General features: G+C 44.1%; 2 protein-coding genes across 7 annotated transcripts in view; both read left to right on the forward strand.

Annotated features, from left to right (window-relative positions):
- The window catches only part of LOC120809944 (protein spire homolog 1), a 34,595-nt gene extending 18,322 nt beyond the window's left edge, over positions 1 to 16,273 (forward strand). The window contains exons 4-18 of one of the 4 annotated variants that reach the window (XM_078095539.1): positions 2,389 to 2,514; positions 3,731 to 3,805; positions 3,969 to 4,133; positions 4,287 to 4,373; positions 5,412 to 5,541; positions 5,967 to 6,008; positions 8,948 to 8,998; positions 9,862 to 10,025; positions 10,119 to 10,212; positions 10,416 to 10,558; positions 12,420 to 12,557; positions 12,703 to 12,773; positions 12,880 to 12,907; positions 13,286 to 13,566; positions 14,363 to 16,270. In XM_078095539.1, coding sequence (XP_077951665.1) covers positions 2,389 to 2,514; positions 3,731 to 3,805; positions 3,969 to 4,133; positions 4,287 to 4,373; positions 5,412 to 5,541; positions 5,967 to 6,008; positions 8,948 to 8,998; positions 9,862 to 10,025; positions 10,119 to 10,212; positions 10,416 to 10,558; positions 12,420 to 12,557; positions 12,703 to 12,773; positions 12,880 to 12,907; positions 13,286 to 13,566; positions 14,363 to 14,618 — 1,851 coding nt within the window. In that variant the 3' untranslated portion in view covers positions 14,619 to 16,270. Of the gene's footprint in view, positions 1 to 2,388; positions 2,515 to 3,730; positions 3,806 to 3,968; positions 4,134 to 4,286; positions 4,374 to 5,411; positions 5,542 to 5,966; positions 6,009 to 8,947; positions 8,999 to 9,861; positions 10,026 to 10,118; positions 10,213 to 10,415; positions 10,559 to 12,419; positions 12,558 to 12,702; positions 12,774 to 12,879; positions 12,908 to 13,285; positions 13,567 to 14,362 lie in introns of all 4 variants that reach the window. The other 3 variants (XM_078095537.1, XM_078095536.1, XM_078095538.1) reach the window with 3 other exon arrangements.
- Positions 16,274 to 16,748: 475 nt separating this feature from the next.
- On the forward strand, positions 16,749 to 20,353 carry LOC144389772 (dynein regulatory complex protein 9-like). 3 transcript variants are annotated; one of them, XM_078095543.1, is made up of 10 exons: positions 16,749 to 16,871; positions 17,137 to 17,265; positions 18,132 to 18,166; positions 18,238 to 18,360; positions 18,558 to 18,642; positions 19,004 to 19,165; positions 19,302 to 19,376; positions 19,691 to 19,822; positions 19,908 to 19,997; positions 20,110 to 20,353. In XM_078095543.1, the coding sequence occupies exons 2-10, from the start codon at positions 17,137 to 17,139 to the stop codon at positions 20,230 to 20,232; spliced, it is 954 nt and encodes a 317-aa protein (XP_077951669.1). In that variant the 5' UTR covers positions 16,749 to 16,871; the 3' UTR covers positions 20,233 to 20,353. The 3 variants fall into 3 exon arrangements, with proteins under 3 accessions (XP_077951669.1, XP_077951671.1, XP_077951670.1); XM_078095545.1 differs by lacking the exon at positions 19,004 to 19,165; XM_078095544.1 differs by lacking the exon at positions 16,749 to 16,871 and having other exon boundaries at positions 17,019 to 17,265.

Genomic DNA, 20,353 nt, shown 5'->3' on the forward strand with positions numbered 1-20,353 from the left:
TAATGACACGTTCCATGATGTCATCGTTCCTTTTGATCTTTCTGTTGCTATGGGATACAGATATGTCATCGTCGCTATGGGATACAGATATGTCATCGTTGCCATGGGATACCGACATTTACATTACATCATCTAGTTGTTGGATAGAAGATTGAATGTTTTGAATGTAATGTCCAAAATATGGAAGAGTAAAATTAAAATTTTAAAAATGTTTATTTAATTATTTTTATTAACATATATTCTGACACAATATATGTATGTGTACATATATACATATACATACATATTTTCATATATATATATATATATATATATATATACATATACATATATATATATATATATATATATACATATTTGCATATTTATATATATATATATAAGCAGCACGGTGGCGTGGTGGTTAGCACTGTCGCCTCGCAGCAAGAAGGTCCTGGGTTCAACTCCGCCCAGTGGCCTTTCTGTGTGGAGTCTGCATGTTCTCCCTGTGTCTGCGTGGGTTCTCTCCGGGTTCTCCGGCTTCCTCCCAAAGTCCAAAGACCTGCTCTGGGGATCAGGTTAATTGGGGACTTAAAATTGCCCGTAGGTGTGTGAGTGTGAATGGTTGTATGTCTCTGTGTTGGCCCTGCGATTGGCGACCAATCCAAGGTGTACCCCATCTCTCGCAAGTTGGCTGGGATAGACTCCAGCCCCCTGCGAGCCTGTGTGCAGGATAAGCGGTTTGACTGGATGGATATATATACATATATATATATATGAAGGAACCTGTCTGTCAGTGTAATATTGTGGCTATATTATATATATACAATTTCAACGATTGAAGATAGTAGATCCATATTTTGGCAGATAGTAATACTCTTCTTCAAACGTCAAAGTAGACACAATTACCTTACAGGTCATTTAGCAGACGCTTTTATCCAAAGCAACTTACATTGCACTTTACATGGCTTTTTTACATTTTTGCTCGGGGAGCAATTAGTGGTTAGGTGTCTTGCTCAGGGACACTTCGACACGGAACATGGGGCAGCCTGGACTTAAACCACCAACCTTGTGCTTCCCAGCACACCTTCTCTAACCCCTGCGCCACGACAGGGATTAACCCTGTTGCTCACTGATCAAACTATTGCAATACTCATAGATTTGTAGTATTACTATAAGTTCCAAATTGTATTGATTTTACTCACTACAAATTCCAAGTAGAAGTATTATCAGTAAACAGTCAAATGGTCCCTGTCAGTGTTGCTCTCAGATCCGCCATGTTTTCAGCTCATTTACAGTTGTTCATATATTTTTTTACCTTAAGATGTAGGACAATGTCCATCCATCCATCCATTGTCAAACCGCTTATCCTGCACACAGGGTTGCGGGGGGGCTGGAGTCCATCCCAGCCAACTTCGGGCGATAGACAGGGTACACCCTGGATTGGTCTCCAGCCAATCGCAGGGCAACACAGAGACACACAACCATTCACACGCACATTCACACAGCTACGGGCAATTTAGAGTCACCAATTAACCTGATCCCCAGAGCATGTCTTTGGACTGTGGGAGGAAGCCGGAGAACCCGGAGAGAACCCACGCAGACACGGGGAGAACATGCAGACTCCACACAGAAAGGCCACTGGGTGGAATCGAACCCAGGACCTTCTTGCTGTGAGGCAACAGTGCTAACCACCACGCCACCGTGCCGCCTAGGACAATGTTCTCATCTGATATATACATTTTCCCTGCCACTTGCCGGAGAAACAGTTTTGGTCCAAGGTTCAACATTTAAAACCAACAGATTTGCAGATGGATAGTTTTCGGAGGACAGTATGATATGCAAAAGTGTAATGTGAAAGGTAACCTCTAATGCAGTCAGACAAATGTAGCGGAGTATAAGCAAAGATGTGAAGGGAAGATTTGTGTAGACTAAAAACTGGGAGCGAACAAGAGTCTGATGTGATGTGTTTCTGCACTGCGGTTGCTGAGATTCAGAGAATTGCCATGTAGAGTAGATCTACAACAGTTGGTCCATCAATTAGTCAATCAAAAATAATAAATTGCTTGTGGGTAAAAATGCCGTCAAAAAAAGGTGAATGTGAATATTTGCTGGTTTCGTTTTACAATCAGCTAACAAGCCAGCATGAAAAATGTTGTCAAACTTTTAGAAGAGTTGCTCTCCAAGTGTTGATAAACCATCGAGCTCCTCAAGCATGGCTGCCAGGGGGCACTTCTAAACACCGTAAACCCATCACCTAGTCTGTGATGGTAACATCATCATAATATGGATATTGTTATCCACTGATACACCATTGAGACACATTCAGTTTAGTGAATCATTTTGGTGGCTGTAGAAACGTTTTACTAAAATCCTCTCTTCCTCTGCTCCTCCCTGTCTCCCTCGTAGCTGTGCACAGCTCATCTGCCCGCTCTGTCGGACACCCCCACCCACTACCAGGCAGTGTGTCGCGCTCTCTACACAGAAACCAAGGAGCTCGGTACTTTCCTGGAGAAGATCAGGAGCGCAAAAGAGGTGGGTCGTCGTCGTTCTCATCATCTTCATGACTCAGCGTGTGGCTCACGCCTGCAGACACACCGGTAGATGCTCTATGAACCCAACACAAGAGAAACTATCACATATGGCCGCTGTGTATCGTACATTACATGACAGGTCAAAGCTGACGCTTTTATCCAAAGCGACTTGCATTATATTTTTAGCCCGTGGCTTTTTTTACATTTTGCCCGAGGAGCAATTAGGGGTTAGGTGTCTTGCTCAGGGACACTTCAACATGGGACATGGAGCAGCCGGGATTCAAACCGCCAACGTCGCGGTTCCCGGCGCAACCGCGCCAAAAGGATCCTCATGTGCCGATATATCAGACGCTAGGCAGCGGGAGAAAGATGCACTACTTAAAAATTCCGTCTGGTTCATCTTTAAGGCATCAGATATGTGTTTTAGCCGCACATTATAAATTCACATTCTCCTTCCTAATCAAAGGCTACAGGATGATCGTTGACCTTTTATATGAAGGTCATAGCAGGGCTTCTCTTTAAAAGATTTATCATGGTGACCTTCCATGCCCCCCACCTGTCTTTCTGTGTGGGTACCACTGTCACGGTTAGCATCATCGCACCGTTGGTCCCTACGGTGACAGTTATGTGAAAGGACACGTACGATCGGTCTGCATATGAAAGCTTTCATTTTAAAACAATATATTTAATCAAACTGAAAAACATATATTTGCTGTTTACATAAAACAATTTATGTATAGTATTTGGTGATCGGGATGATGTGTACTTCAGTGAACATAGCTGTATGTATCTGTAAGCCTTTAACAGCCAGTCTGTAGTTGTTCTTACCCCAAATGGATGTTTCAGTTCAGCAATCGTATGCAAAGCAATTACATCAATAGTTGCATCATACAAGTTTGCCATTGCAGAGAACAGCAGTTCTGTCCTTGTTTCAGGGTTGCATTAAAGCGTATCCTAGTGGCGCACGTTAGGAGGCCATTCAGGATATTAATGACTGGTCAAGACGGTCCTCTAACATTGATTTCATTGTCCAACAGCTGTTGGTGCCTAAAGACATGGGGGTCCATCAATCAGTAGTTGAGATGAGAAATAATTCCTATGAACTGACAAGTCTAGATGTTAATGTAGTATGTGCATGTAGTTCTTAGTATGCACAGTAGCTGTCTGTAATGGCACTTCTTCTTCTCAAACTTTATCTCTCTCTCTGCTTCCACCAGAACCTGCGTAAGATGGAGGACGGACCATCGGGGGACCCTGGCAGAGACCTCAATGAGCTACAGAACGCCGACTGGGTACACAAACAGTCTCAACTGACCTCTGACCTCCAGTCTCAACTGATCATTTGACAAAAACCAAACCCACTGTCACTCACTGTGGGGCCTGAGCAAAACGTATTACTCCTGATAGTGCTATTTTTGTGCTTACCCTTCCCCACGCTGCCCGTTGCCTCCTCAGGCTCGATTCTGGGTTCAGGTGATGAGGGACCTGCGTGAAGGAGTGAAGCTGAAGAAGGTGCAGGAGCGTCAGTACAACCCTCTGCCCATCGAGTACCAGCTCACCCCCTACGAGATGCTCATGGACGACATCCGGTCCAAACGCTACAAACTGCGCAAAGTCATGGTCAGTGTCCAGCTTGGACCACAAGCGGAAATCCGTACCTCCTGCACTCCACCTGCCTGCTGCACACGACCTTCTGCAACAAGCAGGATTCCTGAGGTCGATTTCTCTCCGTGTACCTTTTCCATGTGGTATTATCCTGTTTTGTTGTTCCAGGTAAATGGAAGCATCCCACAGAGGTTAAAGAAGAGCGCTCACGAAGTCATCCTGGACTTCATCAGGTCCAGACCACCTCTCAACCCTGTGAGTGCAGCTCAAGACCTAAATATTAAACTCAATATTGTCCTCAAATAGGGGCGTCAACCAACATCAAGCCAGAACAGTGGCTTCCAACATTTTGAGAGTCGTGACCCTTTCTCAGCTGCATTTTACATCTATAAGTCTTTGAACGGTTTTCACCGCAGTGAATTGATCCCTTGTTTTATTCAAGCTAACTTTAGGGGCCGAAAGGGCGACATTATCCAGTGACTGACACGGAAAACAAAGCTTAGATTATTGCTCTCAAAGTCTGGAATGATAAACATGTATTTTTTGTCTGCTGTACCTTTCTCTTAATAGTCTCAGGACCCAATCGTTTGGGATTTAGCCTACAGACGGAGAATGCTGATTTTACAAAGCTATAACGCAAGAACTGTTAAAAAAAGATTTAAACATACTAATATAGTTAAATATATGGTGAAAATACGGGCATACGGCCTAACATCATGTTTTGGGGTTTCTGATTATAATGTGGTTCTATAAATTAGTTATTTGAAATAAATGTAATTGCATACAGTTATGATAAACATGGATGGGGCGATATCTTACTGGTTTATCCTGTCATACATTCACAGCTTTGGACCCTGATTTACGTTTGTTTGTGCGAGTCCTTGTTTCCCGTGTCCCTACAATGAAGGTGGCAAGAGTTAGCCTGACACAGAGTCACTATCACCACATTTATAATAAGTAGGCATGAATTGTCATGAATACGGCATGTGGAAGGGCTGTATTTGTCGCAGAAGATTGTTTCCGACCTGGTTCATGGATGGTTTGAGCTCCTCGTACACGTTGCACCTCATTGTGCCCTCAGTGGAATGCTGCGTCCCCCACGTCTCTGTTGATACGTATCTTACTGCGGTTTCAGCGGGACGCTCAACTCAACGTAATGAGAGGAACAATCAGTCGGCGTGGATAAGAGGAGGTGGTGAAGATAAAGACTTCTGGCTTTAACCCTGTTGGTTGTGACGCTCTACTCCACTGGCTCTCTGTGTCTCTATTTTATATATATATATATTTCTATAGGTGTCGGCCCGTAAGCTGAAGCCACAGACTGAGCTTCCTCCAACGCTGCATGAGCGCATCTTGAAAGAAATCAAATCAGAGAGGAAACTCCGACCGGTGTCTCCTGGTGAAGTCCGCAGGGGGATGCTGGGTAAGGAAACTCGACACTTCTCTGTCCCTGCTCTTATTGTTAATCACACACACAAACACAAAACAAACATACTTCGCTCTGAAATGTAATTTTTCAAGCAGAAGTATGAAGCTGGTTCTTGCGGATGAGAAATATGTAGCAGCCTCCTGTAACAGTTCCTTTCACACTTTACTACACTATTATTTGTGCCTGTGCTCTTTGCTGTTGTGGCTAACGCTGCATAACCTCATATTTGTGTTGCAACTGATGCCTTTATTATAATCTCTCACCATTGGCTGTGGCTTATTTGAAATCCTATTATCTCCCATAATGAATTCTAGAACCACACAATAAGCGTGTACCCCCCCCCCCCCCCCCCCCCCCCCCTTTACTTGATTTACATCCTAACCCCAATCATTAACTGCCATGACTGTTTCTCCTTGCAGTAATTCGGCCACCTTGCATGTCTCTCAGTTTTGATGCGTCAGGTAAAGTCTACCTCGCTGCTTGTCTGTTTGTTTTTTATTTGTTTTTTTATGCCCTTTTCTGTTTCTTTTATTGTCGTGGCCGCTCGTCTGCACTCCCAGCCTGCACACACATCCAACATACTCTATCAGCACACCGCACACACATTCCATGTCATGCTTCAGTGGTTGCTGTGATCTGTGGAGGTGAAACATGGTTTACTGGGACAGCGGTGATGGGTGGTAGGACGCCGAGGGGACAGAACCGATGAGAGACACTGTGACCACACAGGACTTTCATCCATGGTACAAACAGACAAAGCTGTAGACAGGGCGACCACTGAAAGACATTAACAAGGTAATTGTATTTTCCTTCATTTAACAAGGTGCATTATGTATCAAAAGGACAAAGAGGAGAACGGTGATGTTCTTCATATCTGATAACACATTACCCTCCTTCCATAAACTCCCTGCAAAGATTTCAAACAACATTTGATGGCAAGTTTGAAAAAGCAGCTTAGTGTTTCAGCAGGTCTAGATGAAGTGAGAAGAAGAAATGCTTGAAACATGCAGCTGCCGCCTCTCTAAGTGGTCTTAGAATTACCACTGACTTGACTAAACTGACTGAAAAACCAACAAATAAGAGGTAAAGCTGAAACTAGTTCTACCAGATCTCATGCACACGTCAGATGAACTAGCAGAAGGGAATCCTAACTTACCATTATCGTCTCTCCTAAAGGGAGAGATTAAACTCAGCTGGCTGTATGGAGCAGATCACATCGTTTCATGGGCGCTGTGGGATATTTAAAAGGCTTTAGTGCTCTTGGTGCTTTGTGGTTGGATACTGAATTAATCTGACTACAAAGCTGAATTAATGGCCAGGGATGGTTTAAATAATCTAACCAGTATCCAGCTGCGTTTATTTTGAATCTCAGTGTTTCTTCTTTTTAAGTGTTATATTTTCGCAGAGTAAAACAGACTTTTCTTTTTTTCTAAAGGACTTCTTTCTTTGGAGGACAATATTTTAACGTAATAATCAATTCTCTATTATGTAAATGTCTATTGACAGCTCATACAAGGGGACAGGATTACGCATATTACTCCTAAAAAATGGTTGTTGCCGTTGATCTCTGAACTCTCAGGCAAAGGTCCACTTAAGTAAACATCTGTAAAGTTTCTGCTGATGTGATATCAATCTTCCAGGTGCAATACGTATTGCTTGCCCTACTTTTGGTTTAAAAAATAAAAAGATGTGGTGAGACATTACACATGGAGCCTTTGAGTAGAAGTGTGTAGCCACTGGCCAGCCATCAAATCAGAGAGCAAAAATGATCAACTACACATACGAGTCTTTCATGTTCTATGTGACTTTGCAAGTGTGCAAATTAAATATGACCGCTCTGATTGAGGGGATAAGGGAATACTGCAGAGTAAGGGACATCTGAATGATGCTTCTTCTCTCCTACTTAACCCAGTGTCTCTAATCACACACGTTGCATCACCTCTTACATACTCATTTATGCTGTATGATAATCTGTGTACGTGTTTGTGCAAACTTCCCTCTGTAATTCATCATTCTCATGCTAAGGGAGCCGCGTGACCCTGAATTCACTCTGTATTTTATGGTGAGATTCGACATACCTTCTAGCAATTTAATGAACATAATTAAGGTTTTTCAGGTTAAAAAAAAGTCCATTTCCAAGATTTAAAGATAATGCACTTCTGAGTCTGTTTTTGAAGTTTGCTAGTGGCGAATATGTACAGTTGCCCTGAAGTGCAAAACACAACAACGGCAAATGGGAAAACACAACGACATGAACTGCTTACGGAAAGGGTCGGGCCTTATAGCAGGAAGCAGAGGACCCTTCTGATTGGACAGACGGACTGTCTGTCTTTTAACCCTCTTAATCCGAAGCCTTTCGCCGGCGACGGAAAGTGACATGGAGGATACCGCGGACGCTATGGCCGACACGGCTCGGGGACCATGAGGAATTGGATGTGTGGCGGGAGTGCGTGACACCTGAGGTCCCTGTATCATTTCCTGTTAAAAGACAGACAGTTCGTCTGTCCAATCAGAAGGGTCCGTCCTCTGCTATAAGGCCCTCCCCTTTCCGTAAGGAGTTAATTTTGTTGTGCGTTCCTATTTGCCGTTTGTGTTTTGCACTTCAGGGCCACCGTACATATATGAGATGGTGTGTGTGAGCGGGTGTTTATTATTCATCAACAATTTATAGTTTTTCATGCACTTAGCTTGAGTTACATGGGCATATAAACAAAACTCACATTTCTGAGTAACATATCTGAAGCTAAAGCCACGAGGTATCGGTTGTAGTTTTCAGGGACTATTTCTTGGCAAACAAGTTTGTGTAACTTCTCTTGTGACAACAGGAAGTCACATAAATTACAATATATTTAACTCCATGTAAAACAACAACTTGTCATTTGTACATTTTATTTCATTTAGCGTTAGAGATAAAACAAACAGGGTGCAACAAGTTAATTAGTTCTTTTCTTTAGATCTTTAGACTTAACTGTTAGCTGTTACCAGTGTTTATGCTAAGCTAACCTAAGACAATCGCCTCCTGAGTGCCGACTCACAATTAACGCAAAGATAGAGAGAGGGATAGCACTCAAGTCATAAAAGATAACTTAACCCTTCGCTTTAAGTTGCTGAGTGTGATGTTGTGGGCGCAGCCATTGCCTCCGCATGGCTCTCAACATGGCGCGCAGCTTGAGGCTAACGGCGCCAGCTAACAGTGCTGACCGAAATAACAGTGGGAACCAGGGAAGAGCTCTGGGCCTCGCAAACACATGAACATACCATGTTGAGGGGGGCTGGGTCCACATTTGACTACGCAATAATGCAATCTACCATTATAGGTTATTGAGACCAAACCACGCAGACACACCACATAATGGAATGCTATGAAAGCTCTCCTGATGAAGGAGGTGTCCCCTTTCAGGTCATGGCAAAACTCGCAGTGTGCCGCAGGATTTGTTCCGTACTGGACGAGGTAAAGTATGAGCTCTGCTGTGGTTTGGAGGGCTTTTTTTTAACCCTAAACCTAATGGCCTTGTCTGTCTGCCTCCTGGCTGCAAACTAATATATTCTCTAGTCTCTATTTGAATAATTGGATTTTGAAGCCTTTCGAGAGAAGCAGGTGGAGTGCACATTACAGGCTAATTATGGCTGGTCTATTTGTTGTACAGGAATATCTAAAGCCAGATGTTGTAGTGTCTTATGTGGTACAAAGTTAGTTCAACTCCATAAGCAGAAAAAGCTTCGGTCGATTGAAAGGAGAACAGAGAGGTTGCAAAGCTCTGATCAGCTGTAGCTCTTTATCTGTCTTTTGCAGCATTGCCTCGTCTCCTCTTCTCTCTCTCCCCCCCGTTCAACCCTCTACTAAGTTGCTGTTGTTTTTCGTTCCTCATCAAGAGTCAGGCTGCTCGTCTGGTGGTTGTACTTGTATCTCTGGACTCTTCTCTCACTGCAGAATGAACTTGTGGTGCTTGATTTGAAGGATTCAGCTCCCCCTGAGAAAAATAATGAAACGATTAATCCATGCTCTGTGTGTAACACCAGCCGGCTCCTCTGCCTCCCCTCAGACCAACTTAACTCACCCTCCCAAACGCCTTCGACCTTGACATGGAACTCAAACCTCAATCCTCTGCATAGGATCCGCTGCATCTATTCGACACCCATTAAACACACTTAAACTGTCTGTTTCGCCCTTTTGTATTGGGGGCAGAACCGTCCAAATAGATGAAAAGAATAACACAGGCTGCAAGGAATCATGTGAGGATTCGGTTTGAGATTCACGTTGAGCGTTTTTCACCCCTCAGCATGAATGACTCTCTTGTGCGTGGCTCTGTGCAGATGAGTTCAGTCCGTACATGGGCAGGAGGACGTCCAGCTCTCTGTCTTTGGCCAATGGATCAGCCTGCAGCAGGGCAGAACCCTCCGGATCGCAGTCCGTACCTCCGAGGAAGAGGCTCCTGAAGGCTCCCAGCCTCGCCGAGCTGGACAGCTCTGACTCCGACGTCAGTATGCGCTCGTCTGTGTGGGATCGATTTTTATTTCGGCGCGTGCAGAGGAAATAACGGTTGAGGTGTTTGTGTATTTCATGTATTCAGGATGAGATATTTGGGCACAGATCCGCCAGCAGCTCCAGCGTGGCTACATCCATGATGGATGATACGTCCCCGGAGTGCGCTCTGGGGAAGAAAAGTGAGTCAGCAATTATTTCCGTCACAACTCAGTCGCCTCCTCTGCTAAACCTACGCTGCCTGGGGTGAATTACTTTTGATCTTTCGGTGTTCTCTTTTTTACTTGCTGTTTATAAGCAGAAATGTGTGAGCCTTGAATGTAATATTTCCTGTTAAGATGCCTCCTTGTCTCACTTTTACCTCTCTCCCCTCCATGAACCCCAGCTCCCCCCTCGTTCCTGCCCATCTCCTCTACGCCCCAGCCAGAGAGACGGCAGACGCCCCAGCGGAGACACTCCATCGAGAAGGAGACTCCGACCAATGTGCGACTGTTTCAGCCGCCCTCCAAGAAGAACTCCAAGTCTCTGGTGAGTCAGGCATCATGGAACAAGCAGTACTCTCTGGCGCCACGGGGGAAAATGTCAGAAACTGCAGTTCATCAAATGGCCGCTTGACTCGAGTTGATCTCAAAATATCCAACTTCACAGCAGGAGTTGACATGTTCACAGCTTATGTCTCTCATAATGGCAACTGTAGAAGGGTAGATTCTTTATCGAAATTGTGCATGATTGACGGCTTGGCTGCTGTGAGTGACAGGTGGGAGTCGCTGTCCTGTCTCTCCTGTAGAACCATCTCGGCCCGCCACGGCTCAACCGGCGATGATCCTCTTTGCCCATTTGTCGAGTTCAGAGACACCGACTCTGAGCTTCACAACAATGCGGTGCACTCGCCCTGTGAACAGTATGAAGGACAAATGCTCCTTTTGATCTAGTATATCGGATTACGCTGTGTTTTCTGAGGACATTGTAGCCTGGCAAAGGTTTAACTCTGCCCCGTCCACAGATCCTGTCCAGTAACTCAATAAGCTGGACAAGAGGACAAACGGCATTAGGATGCTTCCAGAGTAGCAAAATGAGCCTGAAACCAAAGAGTCCTCTGCAAAGCTCCCGCCCTGTCGAGGCATTTGTGTTGGGGTTGATGGAGGCGGTGTTTGCTCTGTTTGTTTTTTGCCATAATAACGGTAGCTGCCCATCCGCTCCTAATGCTTCCCGCCCCGCTAGTAGAGATCCTTCACCTTCATAGCCGGCTGCTGCCGTTACAGGCCGAGGACAAACTGCTCCGCATATTATTCATTAGCTGCTGGTGGGATGCATTTATAAGAAAAACCTCCACATTTTGACCTTCATATTTTGCTTTATTTGGGGCCCTCATGACGAGAAATTATTTCTGAAAGTATTAGACTTTTTTAGGCAATTTCTTAAGCTATCTGATGATTCTTGCCTCTTGTTCCCAACACAAACCAAACCAGTTCAGAACAATGATCCATACAACTAGAGCCAGACGGGTACATTGGCGCACTGTAATGTACAACCACAAAACACCTCAACGGCTGATACAGCGAAGCTGTATTTCACTGACACTGTTTCTCCTACGTGGTGTGTCCTTTTGATCAGAGCTAAACAGACGTTTCTGACCAGCTGTTATTGATGTTGAAGTTGACTCAGCAGCATCTGCAACGTCTGCTGGCTGCATTCAATCATGTGTGAATCCAACACAGCACGCTGCAACACGAATGACGGTGTCCAGCACCTCGCCTGCTAAGCGGTTGAGCCTCCGCTCCATGACGCCTTGACGCGTCCGGCCTCTCTCTCGGACAGACAGGGCCACGTTGACTGCGATGGAGCGGGTCGAGAGCTGCTTGGAGGGTGTTTTGAGTTGAAGGAGGTGTTTGCAAGGTGGCAGGACTTGTAATCCTGAGGTTTAACCGTCTGAAATGGTTTAGTCCAAACAAAGAACTAATAAAACCAACTCACACAGATTATTCTCTAGATGGCTCAGCTTCCTTCAATGAACTCCAAGAACATTCTTTTTGCATTATTTGCAAATACAGAACCTTCAAAGCGACATCAAAATCTTCAAAAACAAAAAATCTTCACTGCGATGGACTCGAGGGTACACAAACTGCGTTCAGGTATAAAGCAGAAACGGACGTAGTTTTGTGCAGTCTCCTTTGAGACAAGCCTTGTGAGGAACTATGCTGTAACTGTCCTCCCATCACTGGTTATTTACGCCTCATGGGCCCTCTTATGTGTATCCTTCAGCGAACAATGAGAACACTTTAAGCATCGTGGACTCACGCATTCTGCTCTGAAAGGTGCCACGGGACGGCTGTCTGTGCGCTGAATGATAAACACTGGGCGCCCTGTATGCATGTGTGTGTCGCTGCAGGAGGAATTCTGTTTCCCGGTGGAGTGTCTGTCTCTGACGGTGGAGGAGGTGATGCACATCAGACAGGTGCTGGTTAAGGCCGAGCTGGAGAAGTTCCAGCAGTACAAAGACATCTACAACGCTATGAAGAAGGGAAAGGTAACTTCTTCTTCTATACAGAAAGAAACCAGCTAATAGAGGAGTTAGAACATCCTTAATGAATGTTGGGAGCACAAATGTTCATCAACTAAATGCATTCGGTCAAATTTGTGGTCTTCATCTGTCTTTTTTTTTTCTATTGCAGCTTTGCTTCTGTTGTCGAAGCAAAAGGTTTTCCTTTTTCACTTGGTCCTACATCTGCCAGTTTTGCAAAAAGTACAACACCTTAAATTCTTTTCTTTTGTTATTTACAATTTGGAAGGAAGAATGACTGGTTTCATTTATGACTTTCTCCGTTTGCCCCCCCGTTTTTACCTTTCAGGCCCGTGTGCGCGCAGTGCTGCAAAAAGGTGAGACAAAGCGGATAACTCAATCAGCCAATCACCTGCCGGCCGGGACAGCATGAAGTCCTGTACCTTCTTTTGTTGTGATCAGTAAGCTGACAGTAATGTGTTGCTATTTAAAAAAGTTCAATTTTACTCTGACTTGGAAAGTTCTCCTGTTACGTCAGGTCAAGTGAGTCAGAATCACTTTCAAAATAAGAGCACGTGCTAAACCTACGCCAAAACTTACTGTGAGACCAGTAGACCAGTTAAGACATTATTGCAGGATATTGAGGATGTGAAGTTTTATGAAAAATGTACACCTGTAAATGGTAGATCAGTATTCTTTCTCAGTAATCATTTAGCTTTTTCCTTTTACACTTTTGTCTTATGCCCTTCAACCAGATGCGACTGCCATCCAAACCGTACTCCAGCTTGCCCATCTACTCCATCGGCTCGACCAATACTCTCCCCAGGGAGAGAGTCAGTGCCATAGCTGCCGTAGGACAAGGGTTGTCTGTGGCTGGAGACCCGGGTCCTTCATCAGTGGGAGGGGCCACGGCGTCACCCACTGTGAAAGTGGGAAAAGCAGGGGCACCTAAAAGAGCTGCTCCGGAGGCTGCTGCCAAATCGGAGAAATCCACCAGTAGCCCACAGCGCCACGGCATTCACAAGACCATGTCCAAGTAAGAGCTGTGAGCTTAATTATTCAGACAGCCAGGGGGGTATTTCGTGGAACTAATTGTCTTGTGGAGCATTTTTATGATATTGGTACAGGGACCCCAAAGACAGAAACCCAAACTGTACATTGATTGAACATATAAGCCATGCAAAGGCTGAGATAGGAAGCAACGATGAAAATGTAACTACACTACTAACACACCAGTAAACTCAATAGATCAACAAAGCAAGCAAATCACGGTTCATAATTCAATTTAGGCCAAATTGCGTGGAAGTTGTGACACACTGAAGGAATGAAACTGAAGCCCCTCACAAAGGCATCAACTACTCCTCTGCACACTTTGTTTTTTGCATTTTGATATCTTCCCCTTTTCAACTGAATGGATTGCATTTCCCTTGTTGTTTTTAATTTAATATTAATCTAATATTTTGCACATTTCTAGATACAAAACACTTTTTTTGTTTTGCCTAAAAACTCCCAGTGGATTCAAACCATGCACATTATTTCGGTTTTTAGCTGTTTCGGTTTCCAGATTTCTTTCTCTAAAATCGGCCAATTCAGCATCAGCATTAATTTATCTTAAACACTTTGATAGTCTTTACATTCAATGGAAGAAAAAAAGTAAGTAAATAGCTGATGGAATTAAAAGTACTTTTTTGAAAGTATTGAGGTATTGACCCATTTCAAAATGCGTCCACGACCACATACCCTGGATGGCTTGAACAGTTACTCTGTCGACCAACTATAGAAACACAAACCGCGGTGATCCTGTTCATGCCGAGCTTGTCCTCTTGCTGCAGGTTTTCGAAGCACGGCTCTCTGAAGTCCCACGAAGAACTGGAGCTTCCCTCGGAGCTGACGGAGGACTGGGCCACCATGGAGGTGTGCGTGGACTGTAAGAAGTTCATCACCGACATCATCGCCTCCAGCAAGCACAGCCTGTCTCTGGCCACCAAGAGAGCTCGCCTAAAACGCAAGACTCAGTCCTTCTACTTGTCCTCGCCGAAAGGGAGGGAGGAGTACCGGCCCTCTGAACGAACAATCAAGGAGATTTGAAACCCTCCCTCCCTCCAGCCGGCTTCTAGCTCCTACGGCACAATTATAAAGACTGAACACGGGATGTGATCTCACTGTACCTGTGTACTTCAGTGGGATTAGAACCTCGTGGAGAACAGTGTGTTTTGTGTGGCTGTGTCCTGATCGTGTGCAGCTCCTTCAGGCATCCTACTGTAAATCTTTTTTTATCATTATTATTACGATATCCAAGATGATTCTTTAATCTCTGGCCCCAGAATTTTGCGTCAAGAGACAAGAAGTGTGATGGCAATGTGTGAAAGCGGAATGAGCCCCCCCAACCAAATAATCTAATCTAATCGATAAGCACAAGTCAGACGACGTGTGTTTAACCTCGTCAGGCATCGACACTACAGAAGATACGAGGCCTGTAGAGGCGTCATGTTGTAATCGAGAATGACACTCAAGAAAATATTCGACCGTGCAGGTTTTTTGTATGGATTTTAAATTCTTTATTTTTAAACATGTAAATAATTGTTTGATGAAGCCCCCCTCTGTTTTTTTAGACTTTCGGTTTTACCAAGCGCACTTGAACCCGGATTCCTGTTTTTCTTGAGCAATCAATTTCCCTCCATCCTTTTTTAATATTTCCAACATATTTAAAATCTGTTATTATGCAGGTTTAGTGCCAAATAATTGCATATTTCTTCTATAAATGTCACCCAAAGGAAATGAATTCCCTCTGATTTGTTTTGCAACAGTTGATATCTTAAATTGTTTAGTCAAACCAAAATTACTTCTCAGTGTTCTATTGATAGTTAAGCTAATCTGCTTCATCAGGACTGTGTGGGCAAGATTTGATCAAATTTGACTGACAGCTGTCGCTCCAGCAATTTTCGCGTTGAGACTTCTGAGAAATCTGAGGCTGCAGAGGCCGAGTTAATGTGTTGCGTGTGTTTGCATTGTGCCCACATCAATCCAGCTTCAAACAACGTTACCCAAAATGCAACTGGACTGCATACGTTGTTAAAAAGTTTCTGACTCGTATATACCCACTTTCAAATTCCACAGTTGGTAACATGCGTAACTCTTTCAGTCTTACCTCTGAATAATTTAAATGAACTATCTTCATAACTTTTGTGTTGATAATCGTGTGGTACGTAACTCATTTTCTTTGGATTAGGTTTCAGACTTGTTTTTGAACTGTGCAAATTAGTCACATGAAAACCCTTTTTGTACGGATGAACAGTTGAAACCCAGTTAACTTTACAGGCAGCCAAATAGCAACATCTCTACGCGATGCCTTTATGATTTCACTTTATCCTTCACAGGAACAAATATCAGACTTGCTGGGCTTTCTGTTTCATTCTGCATCCCATTCCTCATCTCTTTAAGATATCTCTGCCTTAAGAACTGCCTTTTATGATCACGCCGGTACATTGAACAGTCGTCTACTGGAACTGTACATACTTTGTTTCCAACGGTTTGTTTGTCGGTCAGCTGAGTGCGAGACTATTCCAGTACAGTGTGTTCAGGGGAGGAGTGGGACGCACAGGACAAACGTCACAGTGTGACTGCGTCATGCATGTACAACGGTGTAGCTTGTGCCCTCAGTCTGTATTACCTTTAAGCTGTACCTCCCTGCAGAGAGCGCAACAAATGATGACTGCAACAATAAACTAGAATGCAATACCTGACCAGAGAATTTTCTTTGTGCTGTAATGAAACGTATGAATTTCTCTTGTAATATATCATTATTTAAAGTAATATCCACTAAAGAATGGACAGTTTTACATAAGGTTTTCTTTACATAGAATGAGGGAAGTTTGACTAAGGCCAGGGTCGGACCAGACAAATACAAAGATGGATAAAGACTCTTTATTTGCACAGATGAAAGCAGGTCACAATAATACACTCTTTTCTTTTACCGTTGTGGGCTTAAAGTAGTATGGTTATTACTTAATTAATTACTTAAGTAAGTAATCACTTAATTAATTACGTAAGTAATAAAATAGCATCCATTGACAAAAAGGAGACTAACTGTGATGGACAAAACATCCAAAATAATGGGGAGCATTTAAGTCGGATTTCCATCACATTTAGGCTTTTTCTTTAACCTTGTAACGTTAAATTGAACTTTACATAATACCGCTGTTCTGTCATGTTATCGCTTTTCAATAAAGTTTTACAAAACGCGCGTTACCATAGTTACACGTAAACGTTTGTACTTTCTTGAAAATAACGCCGCTTGTTTGATAGGATCCAGAAAGAAGGATCCAGAAAGAAGCAGAGCAAGTGAGTGTTACTCTAAATATGAATGTAAATGTTGACATTATTCCCCTGATGAAGCGCAGCGCGGCAGCGATCTGACGCTGTCTCCTCGCCGCTAGCTTGATTCTGCGTAGCGGTGAAGTTACGCTACTGATCGAGTACTCAATCACCATTAAATAAGCAGGCAAACATGAAGTAGCACGTTTCAGTGCGCAGCACCGCCTGGAGTAAAAGGATTCATCTGGCTAACGCTGAAACGTCCATTCGCAAAGTGTCTGTTCGTCCACAGATGCGTTTGTCCCGGATTGAGAGCCTGGCAGCGGCCGCCGTGCTGGAGGACTGCTCGGACGAGCTGGACGTGCTGGGACTGACTGTGGCACTGCGGGCCGACAAGCAGCGAGGCCCGGCGAGGGCAAAGGTGACCCCCCGAGGTCCTCCTGCATGGCTCTAACCACTCGTTCATCTAGTCCACTGCGTGAGGGGGGAGATGATGCTGGTGAAGACCAGAGATGCTGCACTAAGGAACACTGATACTGATTCATAAAGGTTGAAGCAACTAAGTTACCCAGGTGCTAAGATTAGCAGAATCTCTCTTTGTAATATATCTGTAATATATTAATGAGGCACCCACATTTTTTAGGAGATTTTAAACTCAAAGCACAGATTTTATTGAGGATAATCTGCCGCTTCCGTCTTTAATCATGCCAAAGGGGTGAACTCGGGGAAAAAATGAACGTATGGGAAATTGTTCCAACAAATGCTACAGGCTAAATGTTTGTCGAATCTCATAAAGACACATTAAGACCCTCCATTGCTCATTTAATTAATCACAGATCATTCCTTGATGACGGGTATTGTGCCATTATTACATTTATTTTTAAATCCGGAGACAGCCTTAAAGCCAGTAATTACAGTCTGCTAATGTTTTTGTCACAGGTTGCAAAGAAAGTTGTCATTAAACAACTGTTGTTGTATTTCTAGTTCATCAAACAGGATGCGATGTGTTAAAGTCTGTGATGCACTGTACAGAAACATGAAATGCATGAAATGTAAGCAGGTGAGACTTATTTACACACATGCCAAGACTGCTGCTGAGTTGGCAGCTGACAAACAAGTGTTGACAGAGCAACATCTGTCAAACAGCTGCCCGCTCCTTTTATCAGACGATGAAGATGTAAATGTTTTCAAGCTTGGTTAAATGTGTTGACTGAAACTGCTGTGTGTGTGTGTGTGTGTGTGTGTGTGTGTGTGTGTGTGTGTGTGTGTGTGTGTGTGTGTGTTTAGGAGAAAGTCAGACTGACCAATTTGCGGAGAGACTGGTGGGTAGTACAGACAAATAGCTAGAAAACATTCATGTTGAAAATTATTTAATTTCTGTCTGTCTCGGCAGTCAGTCCATCTCGCAGCAGGTGCTGAAGCTGAGCTCAGAGCTGGAGGAGAAGCAGAGCTTCAGCTCTCTGCTGGCGGTGTTGGAGGAAGTGAAGCAGGAGCGTGAGGCCGAGGAGATGAAGAGGTTCATTGGGGTCAAAATGATTGATAACGATCATTTTGTGCACATGGTGTTCTGAGGTTTTTGAGTTAATGATGGTTACAAAAGAAAGGGTTAGAAAAATATTTTTTTCTAAAAAGAGTTGCGTACTATGTAGTATAATATGAGTTGTATTATGTTGTTGTTAATATATGTTGTAATATGAGCCTTTCTCCACCCAGACAGGCCAAGGCGGAGCTGAGGCAAAGGATTACAACTCTACAGAGACAGCAGGCCGAGGTGCAACAAAGGATTTCTACACTGAAGGTGAGAAAGTAAGAGTACATTCATACCTGTCTGAATGAATGGCTTATATTTGAAAATGGTTAATGGAATGTGCTTGTATAGCGCTTTTCTAGTTTCCCGACCACTTAAAGCGCTTTAACACTTCATGTCATCATTCACCCGTTCATGCACTGACGACAGGAGCTACCACACACAGGTCCACCTGCCCATCGGTAACTAACATCCACAGCAAAGTTGGGATTAAGTGTCTTGCCCAAGGACACATGAACACGCAGGCTAGTAGGGGATGAGATCAAAGCAATCCTCTGATTGGAGGAGTTGTCCTCACCCACAGCCGCCCCAAATTCAAATTTCTCAGTACCTCATATACTGCTGCCTGCAGGAGAGGTCCGTGCTCGCTGAAAAACTGCAGGAGCAGCTGGATGATCAGAAAAATAGGAAGGCCGTCAAGAAGATACTCGAGGAGAAAAGAATGGCGCTGCAGCTCGAACAGGTGCTCAGCAACAACCGCAAGGCTGAGAAGCAGCTGGAGGACCAGCGGGAGGTGGGTCCAGCTACCAAGTCGCGAGGAGATGTTTCCTTACCAACTAATCCAACCGCATGCTGGGCAGGGTTTTTATATTTCCTCACAAATCCTACCACAGACTCCACGGTTAAATGTTGATCACCTTCTGTCCCAGATGGTGCAGATACAACTGACGGAGGAGAGGGAAGTTCACGAAAAGTCTGTGAAATTCCTGCAAAACCGACAGGAGGTTGGTAGAGCAACATCACTATTAACAAAAGACTAATGTTATTACAAATATTGTCTACTTGCTGCTGATGGGAGCTCATTAGCTTGACTGCGGTTTAAGGTTTTCAGAAGCTGTGGTTTGAACTGAAACTGAAAATTAACGGTTTGTTAAAAAATATAACATATTAATAAATAATTAAATTTACGTTTTTAAACATTTTTTGCCTTCAAATTCCCTCAACGATGCCCAAGACTTCGTTGTTGCCCGTGTTTTACACCAGCACCAAAACGTGCTGGTGCGTACCGCCACTAGGACTGTCTCCATGGTCGTTTCAGGAGCTGCAGCTGCTGCAGCAGCGGTGGCAGCGGCGCACGGTGCAGATGCTGCAAGAGAAGAAGCTGGAGGTCGCGACCGTGTGCTGCAAGAGAACGCTGAACTTGGACAAGCTGTCGGAGATGAGGAGGAAGGTGAGCGTCTCCTGGTGCCAAACGTCGCGCAGTGAACAGCTGCCCACGCTGCCCAAAGATTGACAAGGTGCTGAATTGTGTTCAGATCAGGGAGATGGAGCGGGTGGTGATGGAGGACAGGGAGGAGCAGGAGAAGCTGCGGCAACAGCAGAGGGAAGCCAGAGCTGCTACCAAGGTAACAACATCCACTCCTAAGTTACCGTCATGTCCTATCGTGCCGGCTGTAGTTATTTAGTGCACTGGTCCCTAAATCTGAGCCAGGCCTGTGTGACCTTTTGACCCGGTAGGTGCAGGAGTGGTGGAGAGGCTGCATGGCCCGCCGGGGGCTCGGTAGTTTTAAGAAAGCAGATGACAAGAAAGGCGAGAAAAAGAAGAGAAAGAAGAAGAAGGAAGTAATGAAGAAGAAATGAGTTTTTTCAACAGTCCTTTGAGACGTAATACTAATAATAATTTAGTGTATTAAAATCATTGCTTTTCTTCATTTCAAACATACAATATTCAACAGAATAAAAAAACATACAAAGTAGTAAA

This window comes from Gasterosteus aculeatus, chromosome 20 (assembly GCF_964276395.1).
Source record: "Gasterosteus aculeatus chromosome 20, fGasAcu3.hap1.1, whole genome shotgun sequence".
In the NCBI taxonomy this organism is placed as follows: domain Eukaryota; kingdom Metazoa; phylum Chordata; class Actinopteri; order Perciformes; family Gasterosteidae; genus Gasterosteus; species Gasterosteus aculeatus.